We start from the raw sequence: 18,047 nt of genomic DNA on the forward strand, positions 1-18,047 counted from the left end.
GGATAAAAAATTAGAAGGTTTGCTTAAAAAGATGTTTGTTCAGCAGGGTTACCTTCTACAACCAATTTCATGCATTGTCCCTGTCGCTACAGCCGCATGTTTCTGGTTCGATGAGCTGATAAAGGCGGTCGATAGTGATTCTCCTCCTTATGAGGAGATTATGGACGGAATCAATGCTCTCAAATTGGCTAATTCTTTCACCCTAGACGCCACTTTGCAATTGGCTAGGTTAGCGGCTAAGAATTCTGGGTTTGCTATTGTGGCGCGCAGAGCGCTTTGGTTGAAATCTTGGTCGGCTGATGCGTCTTCCAAGAACAAGCTACTTAACATTCCTTTCAAGGGGAAAACGCTGTTTGGCCCTGACTTGAAAGAGATTATCTCTGATATCACTGGGGGTAAGGGCCACGCCCTTCCTCAGGATCGGCCTTTCAAGGCAAAAAATAAACCTAATTTTCGTCCCTTTCGTAGAAACGGACCAGCCCAAGGTGCTACGTCCTCTAAGCAAGAGGGTAATACTTCTCAAGCCAAGCCAGCTTGGAGACCAATGCAAGGCTGGAACAAGGGAAAGCAGGCCAAGAAACCTGCCACTGCTACCAAAACTGCATGAAATGTTGGCCCCCGATCCGGGACCGGATCTGGTGGGGGGCAGACTCTCTCTCTTCGCTCAGGCTTGGGCAAGAGATGTTCTGGATCCTTGGGCGCTAGAAATAGTCTCCCAAGGTTATCTTCTGGAATTCAAGGGACTTCCCCCAAGGGGGAGGTTCCACAGGTCTCAGTTGTCTTCAGACCACATAAAAAGACAGGCATTCTTACATTGTGTAGAAGACCTGTTAAAAATGGGAGTGATTCATCCTGTTCCATTAAGAGAACAAGGGATGGGGTTCTACTCCAATCTGTTCATAGTTCCCAAAAAAGAGGGAACGTTCAGACCAATCTTAGATCTCAAGATCTTAAACAAGTTTCTCAAGGTTCCATCGTTCAAGATGGAAACCATTCGAACTATTCTTCCTTCCATCCAGGAAGGTCAATTCATGACCACGGTGGATTTAAAGGATGCGTATCTACATATTCCTATCCACAGGGAACATCATCGGTTCCTAAGGTTCGCATTCCTGGACAAACATTACCAGTTCGTGGCGCTTCCTTTCGGATTAGCCACTGCTCCAAGGATTTTCACAAAGGTACTAGGGTCCCTTCTAGCTGTGCTAAGACCAAGGGGCATTGCTGTAGTACCTTACTTGGACGACATTCTGATTCAAGCGTCGTCCCTTCCTCAAGCAAAGGCTCACACGGACATCGTCCTGGCCTTTCTCAGATCTCACGGATGGAAAGTGAACGTGGAAAAGAGTTCTCTATCCCCGTCAACAAGGGTTCCCTTCTTGGGAACAATTATAGACTCCTTAGAAATGAGGATTTTTCTAACAGAGGCCAGAAAAACAAAACTTCTAGACTCTTGTCGGATACTTCATTCCGTTCCTCTTCCTTCCATAGCTCAGTGCATGGAAGTGATCGGGTTGATGGTAGCGGCTATGGACATAGTTCCTTTTGCGCGCATTCATCTAAGACCATTACAACTGTGCATGCTCAGTCAGTGGAATGGGGACTATACAGACTTGTCTCCGAAGATACAAGTAAATCAGAGGACCAGAGACTCACTCCGTTGGTGGCTGTCCCTGGACAACCTGTCACAAGGGATGACATTCCGCAGACCAGAGTGGGTCATTGTCACGACCGACGCCAGTCTGATGGGCTGGGGCGCGGTCTGGGGATCCCTGAAAGCTCAGGGTCTTTGGTCTCGGGAAGAATCTCTTCTACCGATAAATATTCTGGAACTGAGAGCGATATTCAATGCTCTCAAGGCTTGGCCTCAGCTAGCGAGGGCCAAGTTCATACGGTTTCAATCAGACAACATGACAACTGTTGCGTACATCAACCATCAGGGGGGAACAAGGAGTTCCCTAGCGATGGAAGAAGTGACCAAAATCATTCTATGGGCGGAGTCTCACTCCTGCCTCCTGTCTGCTATCCACATCCCAGGAGTGGAAAATTGGGAAGCGGATTTTCTGAGTCGTCAGACATTGCATCCGGGGGAGTGGGAACTCCATCCGGAAATCTTTGCCCAAGTCACTCAGCTGTGGGGCATTCCAGACATGGATCTGATGGCCTCTCGTCAGAACTTCAAAGTTCCTTGCTACGGGTCCAGATCCAGGGATCCCAAGGCGGCTCTAGTGGATGCACTAGTAGCACCTTGGACCTTCAAACTAGCTTATGTGTTCCCGCCGTTTCCTCTCATCCCCAGGCTGGTAGCCGGGATCAATCAGGAGAGGGCGTCGGTGATCTTGATAGCTCCTGCGTGGCCACGCAGGACTTGGTATGCAGATCTGGTGAATATGTCATCGGCTCCACCTTGGAAGCTACCTTTGAGACGAGACCTTCTTGTTCAGGGTCCGTTCGAACATCCGAATCTGGTTTCACTCCAGCTGACTGCTTGGAGATTGAACGCTTGATTTTATCGAAGCGAGGGTTCTCAGATTCTGTTATCGATACTCTTGTTCAGGCCAGAAAGCCTGTAACTAGAAAGATTTACCACAAAATTTGGAAAAAATATATCTGTTGGTGTGAATCTAAAGGATTCCCTTGGGACAAGGTTAAGATTCCTAGGATTCTATCCTTCCTTCAAGAAGGATTGGAAAAAGGATTATCTGCAAGTTCCCTGAAGGGACAGATTTCTGCCTTGTCGGTGTTACTTCACAAAAAACTGGCTGCTGTGCCAGATGTTCAAGCCTTTGTTCAGGCTCTGGTTAGAATTAAGCCTGTTTACAAACCTTTGACTCCTCCTTGGAGTCTCAATTTAGTTCTTTCAGTTCTCCAGGGGGTTCCGTTTGAACCCTTGCATTCCGTTGATATTAAATTATTATCTTGGAAAGTTTTGTTTTTAGTTGCAATTTCTTCTGCCAGAAGAGTTTCAGAATTATCTGCTCTGCAGTGTTCTCCTCCTTATCTGGTGTTCCATGCAGATAAGGTGGTTTTACGTACTAAACCTGGTTTTCTTCCAAAAGTTGTTTCTAACAAAAACATTAACCAGGAGATTATCGTACCTTCTCTGTGTCCGAAACCAGTTTCAAAGAAGGAACGTTTGTTGCACAATTTGGATGTTGTTCGCGCTCTAAAATTCTATTTAGATGCTACAAAGGATTTTAGACAAACATCTTCCTTGTTTGTTGTTTATTCCGGTAAAAGGAGAGGTCAAAAAGCAACTTCTACCTCTCTCTCTTTTTGGATTAAAAGCATCATCAGATTGGCTTACGAGACTGCCGGACGGCAGCCTCCCGAAAGAATCACAGCTCATTCCACTAGGGCTGTGGCTTCCACATGGGCCTTCAAGAACGAGGCTTCTGTTGATCAGATATGTAGGGCAGCGACTTGGTCTTCACTGCACACTTTTACCAAATTTTACAAGTTTGATACTTTTGCTTCTTCTGAGGCTATTTTTGGGAGAAAGGTTTTGCAAGCCGTGGTGCCTTCCATTTAGGTGACCTGATTTGCTCCCTCCCTTCATCCGTGTCCTAAAGCTTTGGTATTGGTTCCCACAAGTAAGGATGACGCCGTGGACCGGACACACCTATGTTGGAGAAAACAGAATTTATGTTTACCTGATAAATTACTTTCTCCAACGGTGTGTCCGGTCCACGGCCCGCCCTGGTTTTTTAATCAGGTCTGATAATTTATTTTCTTTAACTACAGTCACCACGGTACCATATGGTTTCTCCTATGCAAATATTCCTCCTTAACGTCGGTCGAATGACTGGGGTAGGCGGAGCCTAGGAGGGATCATGTGACCAGCTTTGCTGGGCTCTTTGCCATTTCCTGTTGGGGAAGAGAATATCCCACAAGTAAGGATGACGCCGTGGACCGGACACACCGTTGGAGAAAGTAATTTATCAGGTAAACATAAATTCTGTTTTTCCCTATGGGATCCGGTAAGCCATTTTTATTAAATAAGTATAAAGGGCTTCACAAGGGCTTTAAAGACTGGTAGACATTTTTCTGGGCTAAAACGATTGATTTATAAGCATTTTTAATACTTCATAATTTGAGGAGTTCTTTTATTCTTGGGAATTATGTAAAATAACCGGCAGGCACTGTATTGGACACCTTTTTCTCTGAGGGCCTTCTCTAATCATAGGCAGAGCCTCATTTTCGCGCCTCTATTGCGCAGTTGTTTTTGGGAAGCAAGGCATGCAGATGCATGTGTGAGGAGCTCAGATACATAGAAAAAGCTTACTGAAGGCGTCATTTGGTATCGTATTCCCCTTTGGGCTTGGTTGGGTCTCAGCAAAGCAGATACCAGGGACTGTATAGGGGTTAAATATAAATCCGGTTCCGTTATTTTAAGAGTTAAAGCTTTCAAATTTGGTGTGCAATACTTTTAAGGCTTTAAGACACTGTGGTGAAATTTTGGTGAATTTTGAACAATTCCTTCATACTTTTTCACATTTTCAGTAATAAAGTGTGTTCAGTTTAAAATTTAAAGTGACAGTAACGGTTTTATTTTAAAACGTTTTTTGTACTTTATCAAGTTTATGCCTGTTTAACATGTCTGAACTATCAGATAGACTATGTTCTGTATGTGAGGAAGCCAAGGTTCCTTCTCATTTAAATAGATGTGATTTATGTGACACAAAATTTAGAGAAAATGATGCCCAAGATGATTCCTCAAGTGAGGGGAGTAAGCATGGTACTGCATCATCCCCTCCTTCGTCTACGCCAGTCTTGCCCACACAGGAGGCCCCTAGTACATCTAGTGCGCCAATACTCCTTACTATGCAACAATTAACGGCTGTAATGGATAATTCTATCAAAAACATTTTAGCCAAAATGCCCACTTATCAGCAAAAGCGCGACTGCTCTGTTTTAGAAAATACTGAAGAGCATGAGGACGCTGATGATAATGGTTCTGAAATGCCCCTCCACCAGTCTGAGGGGGCCAGGGAGGTTTTGTCTGAGGGAGAAATTTCAGATTCAGGGAAAATTTCTCAACAAGCTGAACCTGATGTGATTACATTCAAATTTAAATTGGAACATCTCCGCGCTCTGCTTAAGGAGGTGTTATCTACTCTGGATGATTGTGAGAATTTGGTCATTCCAGAGAAATTATATAAGATGGACAAGTTCCTAGAGGTCCCGGGGCCCCCCGAAGCTTTTCCTATACCCAAGCGGGTGGCGGACATTGTAAACAAAGAATGGGAAAGGCCCGGCATACCTTTTGTCCCTCCCCCTATATTTAAGAAATTGTTTCCTATGGTCAACCCCAGAAAGGACTTATGGCAGACAGTCCCCAAGGTCGAGGGGGCGGTTTCTACTCTAAACAAACGCACTACTATCCCTATAGAAGATAGTTGTGCTTTCAAAGATCCTATGGATAAAAAATTAGAGGGTTTGCTTAAAAAGATGTTTGTTCAGCAAGGTTACCTTCTACAACCAATTTCATGCATGGTTCCTGTCACTACAGCAGCGTGTTTCTGGTTCGATGAACTAGAAAAGTCGCTCAATAAAGATTCTTCTTATGAGGAGATTATGGACAGAATTCATGCTCTCAAATTGGCTAACTCTTTTACTTTAGACGCCACTTTGCAATTGGCTAGATTAGCGGCGAAAAATTCAGGGTTTGCTATTGTGGCGCGCAGAGCGCTTTGGCTAAAATCTTGGTCAGCGGATGCGTCTTCCAAGAACAAATTGCTTAACATACCTTTCAAGGGGAAAACGCTGTTTGGCCCTGACTTGAAAGAGATTATTTCTGATATCACTGGGGGTAAGGGCCACGCCCTTCCTCAGGATAGGTCTTTCAAGGCTAAAAATAAACAAAATTTTCGTCCCTTTCGCAGAAACGGACCAGCCCCAAGTGCTACATCCTCTAAGCAAGAGGGTAATACTTCTCAAACCAAGCCAGCCTGGAGGCCAATGCAAGGCTGGAACAAAGGTAAGCAGGCCAAGAAACCTGCCACTGCTACCAAGACAGCATGAGATGTTGGCCCCCGATCCGGGACCGGATCTGGTGGGGGGCAGACTTTCTCTCTTCGCTCAGGCTTGGGCAAGAGATGTTCTGGATCCTTGGGCGCTAGAAATAGTCTCCCAAGGTTATCTTCTGGAATTCAAGGAGCTTCCCCCAAGGGGGAGGTTCCACAGGTCTCAATTGTCTTCAGACCACATAAAAAGACAGGCATTCTTACATTGTGTAGAAGACCTGTTAAAAATGGGAGTGATTCATCCTGTTCCATTAGGAGAACAAGAGATGGGATTCTACTCCAATCTGTTCATAGTTCCCAAAAAAGAGGGAACATTCAGACCAATCTTAGATCTCAAGATCCTAAACAAGTTTCTCAAGGTTCCATCGTTCAAAATGGAAACCATTCGGACAATTCTTCCTTCCATCCAGGAAGGTCAATTCATGACCACGGTGGATTTAAAGGATGCGTATCTACATATTCCTATCCACAAGGAACATCATCGGTTCCTAAGGTTCGCCTTTCTGGACAAGCATTACCAGTTTGTGGCACTTCCATTCGGATTAGCCACTGCTCCAAGAATTTTCACAAAGGTACTAGGGTCCCTTCTAGCGGTGCTACGACCAAGGGGCATTGCAGTAGTACCTTACTTGGACGACATACTGATTCAAGCGTCGTCCCTACCACAAGCAAAGGCTCATACGGACATTGTCCTGGCCTTTCTCAGATCTCACGGGTGGAAAGTGAACGTAGAAAAAAGTTCTCTATCTCCGTCAACAAGAGTTCCCTTCTTGGGAACAATAATAGACTCCTTAGAAATGAGGATTTTTCTGACAGAGGCCAGAAAATCAAAACTTCTAAGCTCTTGTCAAGTACTTCATTCTGTTCTTCTTCCTTCCATAGCACAGTGCATGGAAGTAATAGGTTTGATGGTCGCGGCAATGGACATAGTTCCTTTTGCGCGAATTCATCTGAGACCATTACAACTGTGCATGCTCAGTCAGTGGAATGGGGATTATACAGACTTGTCTCCGACGATACAAGTAGATCAGAGGACCAGAGATTCACTCCGTTGGTGGCTGACCCTGGACAACCTGTCACAGGGGATGAGCTTCCGCAGACCAGAGTGGGTCATTGTCACGACCGACGCCAGTCTGGTAGGCTGGGGCGCGGTCTGGGAACCCCTGAAAGCTCAGGGTCTTTGGTCTCGGGAAGAATCTCTTCTCCCGATAAACATTCTGGAACTGAGAGCGATATTCAATGCTCTCAAGGCTTGGCCTCAGCTAGCAAAGGCCAAATTCATACGGTTTCAATCAGACAACATGACGACTGTTGCGTATATCAACCATCAGGGGGGAACAAGGAGTTCCCTGGCGATGGAAGAAGTGACCAAAATCATTCAATGGGCGGAGACTCACTCCTGCCACTTGTCTGCAATCCACATCCCAGGCGTGGAAAATTGGGAAGCGGATTTTCTGAGTCGTCAGACATTTCATCCGGGGGAGTGGGAACTCCATACGGAAATCTTTGCCCAAATAACTCAATTGTGGGGCATTCCAGACATGGATCTGATGGCCTCTCGTCAGAACTTCAAGGTTCCTTGCTACGGGTCCAGATCCAGGGATCCCAAGGCGACTCTAGTAGATGCACTAGTAGCACCTTGGACCTTCAACCTAGCTTATGTATTCCCACCGTTTCCTCTCATCCCCAGGCTGGTAGCCAGGATCAATCAGGAGAGGGCATTGGTGATCTTGATAGCTCCTGCGTGGCCACGCAGGACTTGGTATGCAGACCTGGTGAATATGTCATCGGCTCCACCATGGAAGCTACCTTTGAGACAGGACCTTCTTGTTCAAGGTCCGTTCGAACATCCGAATCTGGTTTCACTCCAACTGACTGCTTGGAGATTGAACGCTTGATTTTATCAAAGCGAGGGTTCTCAGATTCTGTCATTGATACTCTTGTTCAGGCCAGAAAGCCTGTAACTAGAAAAATCTACCATAAAATATGGAAAAGATATATCTGTTGGTGTGAATCTAAAGGATTACCATGGAACAAGATAAAAATTCCTAAGATTCTATCCTTCAAGAAGGTTTGGAGAAAGGATTATCTGCAAGTTCTTTGAAGGGACAGATTTCTGCTTTATCTGTTTTACTTCACAAAAAGCTGGCGGCTGTGCCAGATGTTCAGGCTTTTGTTCAGGCTCTGGTTAGAATCAAGCCTGTTTACAAACCTTTGACTCCTCCTTGGAGTCTCAATTTAGTTCTTTCAGTTCTTCAGGGGGTTCCGTTTGAACCCTTACATTCCGTAGATATTAAGTTATTATCTTGGAAAGTTTTGTTTTTGGTTGCAATTTCTTCTGCTAGAAGAGTTTCAGAGTTATCTGCTCTGCAGTGTTCTCCTCCTTATCTGGTGTTCCATGCAGATAAGGTGGTTTTGCGTACTAAACCTGGTTTTCTTCCGAAAGTTGTTTCTAACAAAAACATTAACCAGGAGATAGTCGTGCCTTCTTTGTGTCCGAATCCAGTTTCAAAGAAGGAACTTTTGTTGCACAATTTGGATGTAGTTCGTGCTCTAAAATTCTATTTAGATGCTACAAAGGATTTCAGACAAACATCTTCCTTGTTTGTTGTTTATTCTGGTAAAAGGAGAGGTCAAAAAGCAACTTCTACCTCTCTATCTTTTTGGCTTAAAAGCATCATCAGATTGGCTTATGAGACTGCCGGACGGCAGCCTCCTGAAAGAATCACAGCTCATTCCACTAGGGCCGTGGCTTCCACATGGGCCTTTAAGAACGAGGCTTCTGTTGATCAGATATGTAAGGCAGCGACTTGGTCTTCACTGCACACTTTTACCAAATTTTACAAATTTGATACTTTTGCTTCTTCTGAGGCTATTTTTGGGAGAAAGGTTTTGCAAACCGTGGTGCCTTCCATCTAGGTGACCTGATTTGCTCCCTCCCATCATCCGTGTCCTAAAGCTTTGGTATTGGTTCCCACAAGTAAGGATGACGCCGTGGACCGGACACACCTATGTTGGAGAAAACAGAATTTATGTTTACCTGATAAATTACTTTCTCCAACGGTGTGTCCGGTCCACGGCCCGCCCTGGTTTTTTAATCAGGTCTGATGATTTATTTTCTTTAACTACAGTCACCACGGTATCATATGATTTCTCCTATGCAAATATTCCTCCTTTACGTCGGTCGAATGACTGGGGAAGGCGGAGCCTAGGAGGGATCATGTGACCAGCTTTGCTGGGCTCTTTGCCATTTCCTGTTGGGGAAGAGAATATCCCACAAGTAAGGATGACGCCGTGGACCGGACACACCGTTGGAGAAAGTAATTTATCAGGTAAACATAAATTCTGTTTTTGTTAAAAAAAAACTACATTTTTTTCTTTTCACTGCTACAGCAGCTTCCCCCACCTAGAGATCCTCTCTTCACACGTCAGCAATGACTAATCCTGTTTCCTCCAATCACAACGTTCCCCCCAGGGTAGTCATTGCCTGAGGCCATGCTTTGATTGGAGGAAGCCGGATTAGTCATTGCTGACGTGTGAATAGAGGATCTCTTGGTGCGGGAAGCTGCTGTGGCAGTGAAAAGAAAAAAAGGTAATTTTTTTTAACAAAACGGCTGCTTTGTAAACTTTGATGAATGAAAGTGCCCCTGTTATTAATAGTATTTTTTAAAAAACGGGCTTTCATTCACCAAAGTTTACCTTCACTTTAAGAAAGATTTACATTCGTCAGGGATTACAGTGGCAACCAGTTGCAAGTATTGCCACTATAGAGGAGATCCAGGATAGAATCAAGGCTCTTAAGTTGACCAACACTTTTATCTGTGATGCAGACATGCAGTTGCTTAGAGTAGACCGTGTGCCAAGATTTTCTAGCTTCACTGTTCTTGCTCGCAGAGCTCTGTGGTTAAAATCTTGGTCTGCAGATGTAACATACAAGTCCAAGCTTTTGTCCTTACCTTATAAAGGCAAGACGTTATTTGGTCCTGATCTGGCTTAGATCATTTCCGAAATTGCAGGTGGAAAGGTATCTTTCCTACCTCAGGACAAGAAGAATAGACCTTAGCGTCGCCAGAATTCTAATTTTCGTTCCTTTCTTAATTTCAAGGGACAAACGTCTTCCTCTTCCAAGCCGGAGCAATCCAGGACTTCATGGAGATCCAGTCAGCCTTGGAACAAGGGGAAACAAGCCAAGAAGCCTTCCGCTGATTATAAGTCAGCATGAAGGAGCCGTCCCCGATCCAGTTTTGGATCAGGTGGGGGGAAGACTTTCCTTTTTCCGACAGGCTTGGATCGGCAATGTCCCAGATCCTTGGGCCGTGGATATAGTATGACAGGGTTACAGAATATGATTCAAGTCATGCCCCCCAGGGACAGATTTATCCTGTCAAGTTTATCTGCAAACCAGATAAAGAGAGAGGCCTTCTTAAACTGCATAAAGGACCTATCTTCCCTGGGAGTGACTGTTCCAGTTTCCATAGAGGAACAGGGTCAAGGATTCTATTCAAATCTCTTTGTGGTTCCCAAAAAGGAATGAACTTTCCGTCCCATCCTAGATCTAAAGTGTCTCAACAAATTCCTCAAGGTTCCGTCCTTCAAGATGGAAACTATTTGTTCCATTCTTCCCTTGGTCCAAGAAGGTCAGTTCATGACGACCATAGATCTGAAGGATACGTATCTTCATGTTCCCATCCACAGGGAACATCACCAGTTCCTGAGGTTTGTTTTTCTGGACAAACATTTCCAGTTTGTTACCCTTCCTTTTGGCTTTGCGACGGCTCCCAGAATCTTCACAACGGTTCTGGGGGCTCTTTTAGCAGTGGTCAGATCTCAGGGAATAGCGGTATCACTTTACCTAGACGATATCTTTGTTCAAGTGTCATCTTTTCAACTAGCAAGATCTCATACAGAGATGTTATTGTCTATTCTACGTTCCCACGGGTGAAAAGTGAATCTGGAAAAGAGTTCCCTAGTACCAGATACAAGGGTGTGTTTCTTGGGAACAATTATCGATTCTCTATCCATGTAAATATTTCTGATGAATGTCAGAAAATCCAAACTTTTGGCTTCGTGCCTTTCTCTCCAGTCTTCTATTCGTCCATCAGTGGCTCAATGCATGGAGGTGATTGGTCTGTTGGTTGCTTCCATGGATATCATTCCCTTTGCTCTGTTCCATCTGAGACCTCTGCAGTTATGCATGCTAAGTCAATGGAACAGAAACCACTCAGATCTATCGCAGAGGATAGATCTGGATCCTCTAACAAGTCGACTCTCTCTCTCGTGGTGGATTTCACAGGAACATCTGTCTCTGGGCACATGCTTCCTGAGACCTTCCTGGGTGATTGTGACCAGGGACACCAGCCTGTTAGGCTGTGGAGCAGTTTGGGGCTCCTTAAAAGCTCAGGGCCTTGGACTTGGGAGGAGTCTTCTCTTCCCATAAACATCTTAGAGTTGAGAGAGCTCTTTAATGCCTTGACAGCTTGGCCTCAACTCGCCTTGGTCCGGTTTATCAGATTCCAATCGGACAACAGCACCTTAGCAAAGAAGGCGGTGACACGCATTCAACAGTGGGCGTAAGCTCACGATTGTCACCTATCTGTAATCCACATTCCAGGGGTAGACAACTGGGAGCGGATTTTCTGAGCAGACAGACCTTTCATCCCGGGGAGGGGGCTCTCCATCCTGAGGTATTCTCAAAGATAACCCTCAGGTGGGGGGTTCCGGAGTTGGATCTGGTGGCATCATGTCAAGATCAAGAGATCATCAAGCCGCTCTAATAGACACTCTGGCAGTTCCTTAGTACTTCGATCTGGCATACCTGTTTCCTCTCCTTCCACGAGTTATTGCTTGTATCAAACAAGAGGGTGTCTGTATTTCTAATAGCTCCTGCCTGGCCTCGCAGGATTTGGTTAGCAGATTTGGTAAAGAAAGACCTTCTTCTTCAGGATCCCTTTCTCCACCCAAATCTGGCTTATCTGAAGCTTGGAGATTGAACGCCTAGTTTTGGCTCGGCGTGGGTTCTCTGAGAAGGTCATTGATACCATGCTTCAGGTTCGTAAGTCTGTTACTCGCAGAATTTACCATAAGGTATGGCATAAATACCTTTTCTCCAACATAGGTGTGTCCGGTCCACGGCGTCATCCTTACTTGTGGGATATTCTCTTCCCCAACAGGAAATGGCAAAGAGCCCAGCAAAGCTGGTCACATGATCCCTCCTAGGCTCCGCCTACCCCAGTCATTCTCTTTGCCGTTGTACAGGCAACATCTCCACGGAGATGGCTTAGAGTTTTTTAGTGTTTTGCTTCTTCTGAGGCTATTTTTGGGAGAAAGGTTTTGCAAGCCGTGGTGCCTTCCATCTAGGTGACCTGATTTGCTCCCTCCCATCATCCGTGTCCTAAAGCTTTGGTATTGGTTCCCACAAGTAAGGATGACGCCGTGGACCGGACACACCTATGTTGGAGAAAACAGAATTTATGTTTACCTGATAAATTACTTTCTCCAACGGTGTGTCCGGTCCACGGCCCGCCCTGGTTTTTTAATCAGGTCTGATAATTTATTTTCTTTAACTACAGTCACCACGGTATCATATGGTTTCTCCTATGCAAATATTCCTCCTTAACGTCGGTCGAATGACTGGGGTAGGCGGAGCCTAGGAGGGATCATGTGACCAGCTTTGCTGGGCTCTTTGCCATTTCCTGTTGGGGAAGAGAATATCCCACAAGTAAGGATGACGCCGTGGACCGGACACACCGTTGGAGAAAGTAATTTATCAGGTAAACATAAATTCTGTTTTTTTTTTTTGGTGTGATTCAAAGGCTTTCTCTTGGAACAGGGTAAGGGTACCATACATTTTGGCTTTACTTCAGGAGGGCCTGGAGAAGGGTTTGTCACTCAGCACTCTGAAGGGTCAGATTTCTGCACTGTCTATTCTTTTACACAAACGTCTGGCAGATGTGCCGGACATTCAATCATTTGTTCAGGCCCTGGTCAGAATCAGGCCTGTGTTTAAACCTGTTGCTCCTCCTTGGAGCCTTAATCTTGTTCTTAATGTTTTGCAGCAGGCTCTGTTTAATATCAACAGAATGCACTGGCTCAAAGGACCAGTCAACACATTAGATTTGCATAATCAACAAATGCAAGATAACAAGACAATGCAATAGCACTTAGTCTGAACTTCAAATGAGTAGTAGATTTTTTTATAACAAATTTCAAAGTTATGTATATTTCCACTCCCCTTGTACCATGTGATAGCAATCAGCCAATCACAAATGCATATACGTATAGTCAGTGAATTCTTGCACATGCTCAGTAGGATCTGGTGACTGAAAAATTGTAAATATAAAAGACTGCACATTTTTTTTTAATGGAAGTAAATTGGAAAGTTGTTTAAAATTACATGCTGTATCTGAATCATGAAAATGTATTTTAACCTGAGTGTCCCTTTAAATCGTTATCTTGGAAGGTTTTATTTCTCCTTGCTATTTCTTCTGCTCGCAGAGTTTCTGAACATTTGGCACTGCAATGTGATTTCCCTTACCTTATTTTTCATGCGGATAAGGCGGTCCTTCGTACTAAGCTGGGATTTCTTCCTAAGGTGGTGTCGGATCGCAATATCAATCAGGACATTTTTCCTTTTGTCCTAATCCTCCTCCTCAGAAGGAACGCCTGTTGCACAACCTGGATGTTATGCATGCTCTAAAATTTTACCATCAGGACATTTTTCCTTTTGTCCTATTTCCTCCTTCTCAGAAGGAACGCCTGTCGCACAACCTGGATGTTATGCATGCTCTAAAATTTTACCTTCAAACAACTAAAGATTTTCGGCAATCTTCTGCCCTGTTTGTTTTTTCTGGTAAGCGTGAAGGTCAGAAGGCCACTTCTACTTCTCTGTCTCTCTAGTTGAGAAGTATTATCCGATTAGCTTATGAGACAGCTGGACATCCGCCTCCTGAGAGAATTACGGCTCATTCCACTAGGGCTGTCTCCTCTTCCTGGGTTTTCAAAACTGAAGCTTCTGTGGAGCAGATTTGCAACGCGGCCACTTGGTCCTCATTACATACTTTTTCCAAATTCTACAAGTTTGATACTTTTGCTTCGGCCGAGGCTTCTTTTGGGAGAAAAGTTGTTTAAGCGGTGGGGCCATCTGTTTAGGTCCTCCTGTCTTGTTCTCCCTCCCTTTCATTCTGTGTCCTCTAACTTTGGTATTGGTTCCCATTAGTAATTGGAATGAATCGTGGACTCTCCATGCTATAGGAAAGAAAACAACAAAATTTATGCTTACCTGATAAATGTATTTATTTCCGGCATGTCCACGACCCGCACTTATTTAAATTATGACGGCTGTATTTTTGTACAAACCTCAGGCACCTCTATACCCTTGTGTTATCTTCTTTTTCCATTTTCCTTCGGCCAAATGACTGGAGATTATGGGTAAGGGAAGTGCCAGGAGTTGAATATCCCACTAGTAATTGGAATGAATTGTGGACTCTCCAAGCCCGGAAATAAATTAATTTATCAGGTAAGCATACGTTTTTTTTCTCTTGCAAGGTGTATCCAGTCCACGGATTCATCCTTACTTGTGGGATATTCTCATTCCACAAGTAAGGATGAATCCGTGGACTGGATACACCGCAAGAGAAAGTAATTTATCAGGTAAGCATAAATTCTTTTTTCTCTTGCAAGGTGTATCCAGTCCACGGATTCATCCTTACTTGTGGAATGAGAATATCCCTTAAGTAAGGATGAATCCGTGGACTGGATACACCACAAGAGAAAGTAATTTATCAGGTAAGCATAAATTCTGTTTTTGTTGTTGTTTTTTTCATGATTCAGATAGAGCATGCAATTTAAGCAACCTTCTCATTCACTCCTATTTTCAATTTCTCTTCGTTCTCTTACTATCTTTATTTGAAAAGCAAGAGTGTAAGTTTTGGAGCTGGGCCATTTTTAGTTCAGAACCTGGGTAGCGCTTGCTGATTGGTGGCTAAATGTGGCAACCGCTACCCTAAGCTTACATTCTTGCTTTTACAAATACAGATAGCAAGAGAACAAAGAAAAATTGATAAGAGGAGTAAAATGAGAAAGTTGCTTCAAATTGCATGCTCTATCTGAATCAAGAAAAAAAAATTGGTTTAGTATTCCTTTTAATTAAAAAAAAAAAGGGAGGCTCCACTTTGCCATAGAACATTTTACTTTTTTTAAGACAAAAATACAATTTCAATTAATGATCTGTTTTGGAAAAAACAATTACTACTAAAAATCTTTACTCTTTAACTACTTCTCAATTTAAAGGAAACAGTAATGTTATTGCATATTTTGTTGAATAATATATAAATGAAAACAAAATTATAAATATGTATTTTAGTGAATGGCTTTTTTTTTTTGCAAAGTGTAGCTCATCCTTTATGGTTTTCTGCTATGAAACTAGTGATGTGTGTGTTGTTTTTTTTTTTTTGTTTTTAAACCCTGAATAAAAGTACTTATTCTCTAAAGCTCTTTTTCAAATGATTCTAAGAAATATATATTTTTTGCCGTTACAAAAATATACAAAATACCTAGCAACCCTCCAGTTTTGTGGTACGATACAAGGTTATACGTACTGATCTTTTTTTATTCTCCTCTCTTCTATTTTATTTATTTATTTTTGACATTGTCTTGTAATATTGCTTGAAGCAATTGAGGTGTCGTGTCTGATGTACATGAAGTTAAAACAATTATAAAATCATAATTAATAGATTTCTTTTATATAAATTACTTCACTTCCACATGTACACCAGTTCTGTTTTTATATATTTGAATATACTAAAAACCTGTCCTTTTAAATTATCGATACCAGTAAAAAAAATGTGTTAATATTTATTCATTTATATTTTTAATATATTTAAACATGGCAAATGTATCAGTTGACAATGTTCCACATGTCCAGATTTATAGTGTCATTTCATGGACATTCTAAATTAGGGTGATGCTGCATAGTGTGACTGTTATGTCATGGTACTATTCTAATCATACATAAAATCATGTTGCCTATAAAGAAATGAAATATAAAAAAGCAAAAAGAACATTTATTTTAAATCGGGGTTGGAGAAATCCAAGGACCTCAATATTCTAAATTTTTAATTTTTTTTTAAGGTTAAGTTCATAATTTGTAAAATGTTTTATCTTTTCATCCTAGTTTTCTACAAAATTCATGTGGAATTTATGTTTTATATCGATAATGTTTTATCTTTCTGTTTTGTTTCAACAACCACCTTGTTCAAGTAATATAGAAACTTGCTTCTAAACTGTTTTTTATCGACCACTGGCCATGTGCTTTCCATAGTGCTATTTAAAAATGAATGCTTCTTTCTATCTCAAAATAATTAAGGATTTGTTATTCAGACTGGCAAAGGCTAAATGTAACTAAAGGTATTATACAGATGCATTTGCATAATGTGATTCATATAAGACTTTTACAGTTGTAGAAATGTAGTTTTAACACATGATATAATATATGCTTGTGTTATTTTTTTCCCTCTTCTGAAGAACAACAGTAAACTTGATGCATGCTGTAGAGCCCTTGAACAAGAAAGCTTCAAGTACCTGTACATGGAGTACCACAACTCGGATGAAAGACTAAACAGTAATCTTTTGCACATTAATCTTGGTATCCACCCAAGTACCAATTATCAGACAGCTGATGGCTCTCAGGTTAATGGTCGCCCCCTGGTTCACAGCTCAAGTGATGGACATATAGATCCACAACGCACTTCAGACAAAATCTTCTGTTTGGTTCAAGAACCCCATTCTGCTCCTGCTGTTGTTGCATCTTGCCAAAATTACAATCCATTCTTCTTGAATGACCAGAATAGAAATGCAGCAACTCCACCACCGCAGCCTCTTCAGCAGCCAGGTGTCAACACATCTGCTATGCAAACCCCCCTGCCTACTTATATGCACATACCTCGCTACAGTACAAATCCTATAACTGTCACCGTTTCACAGAATATCCCTTCTGGTCCTAATGTGCCCAGAGCTTTACAAATACAACCTCAAGTTCAAAACTGTATGTATGGGACACCTGGTTCTATATACATTAGACAGTCCTCACAAAATTCTCCAGGCAGGCAAACCCCTCAAAACACTTCCTGGCCTTCTTCACCTCAACTTCCCATTTCTCCATACAGTGGATGTCCCCTTCCTATTTATCCTCATCAAAGTTACCAACCTACACAGTATTCTCCTAAACAGCCTCAAATCCCCCAGTCTGCTTTTCAGTCACCACCAACGTCTCAGTGTACTTCTCCGTATAACTCTCCAAAGCATCAAGTGCAGCCCAGTCAAATGAGTCACCAGACGTCACATGCATTTGTGCCGCCTAGTCCACCCACAGTCCCACCTCACCTTTATCAGCAAACTTCCTCTGCCTACCCGAAGCAAAGTAGCCATTCTGTATCATATCTTCCCTATGGACATGGTCTCAATAAGGCCTCTATGAACAAGATAGAAATCACAGTGGAATCACCACAAAGACCAGGAACAGCAATGAATAGAAGTCCTTCACCAATTAACAATCAGTCATCCCAAAGGAGCCCACACTCTGTGTATTCATCACATACACGTTCAGGGTCACCTTCCAGGGCAATATCTTGTCAGCAAAAAACTCCTTACAGTGTTCATCCATTATATATTACCTACACACAGCCACCTGGCACCAATGTCTCACCATCCCCTTCCCCTCGTGTGTTGATGTCACAGCCAAACCCTACTGTATTTAAAATTACTGTTGGACGTGCTCCTGCTGAAAATCTTTTAAATATTGTGGACCAAGAACAGCATCCTGGAGCACCAGAGCCTATACAACCAATTTCTTTGATGCCACATTCAGGTGGAGAGAAAGGACACCATAAATACCAGAGAAGCTCTAGTTCTGGCTCAGATGATTATGCATATACTCAAGGTATTACTTATGTTATGTATGTATTTATTTTAAAGCCTTGGCTATGTACATTAAATATTGACAAACACAAATAACATGTTTTGAAT

At 42.8% G+C, this 18,047-nt stretch overlaps 1 protein-coding gene across 2 annotated transcripts in view; it reads left to right on the top strand.

The window, feature by feature from the left end:
* The window catches only part of TAB3 (TGF-beta activated kinase 1 (MAP3K7) binding protein 3), a 243,996-nt gene that overhangs the window by 84,041 nt on the left and 141,908 nt on the right, over window positions 1–18,047 (top strand). For both annotated transcript variants that reach the window (XM_053707600.1, XM_053707601.1), the window contains exon 3: window positions 16,548–17,961. In XM_053707600.1, the coding sequence (XP_053563575.1) occupies window positions 16,548–17,961 (1,414 nt within the window). The remainder of the gene's footprint in view (window positions 1–16,547; window positions 17,962–18,047) is intronic.

This window comes from Bombina bombina, chromosome 3 (genome assembly GCF_027579735.1).
Source record: "Bombina bombina isolate aBomBom1 chromosome 3, aBomBom1.pri, whole genome shotgun sequence".
NCBI classification, from domain to species: Eukaryota; Metazoa; Chordata; class Amphibia; order Anura; family Bombinatoridae; genus Bombina; species Bombina bombina.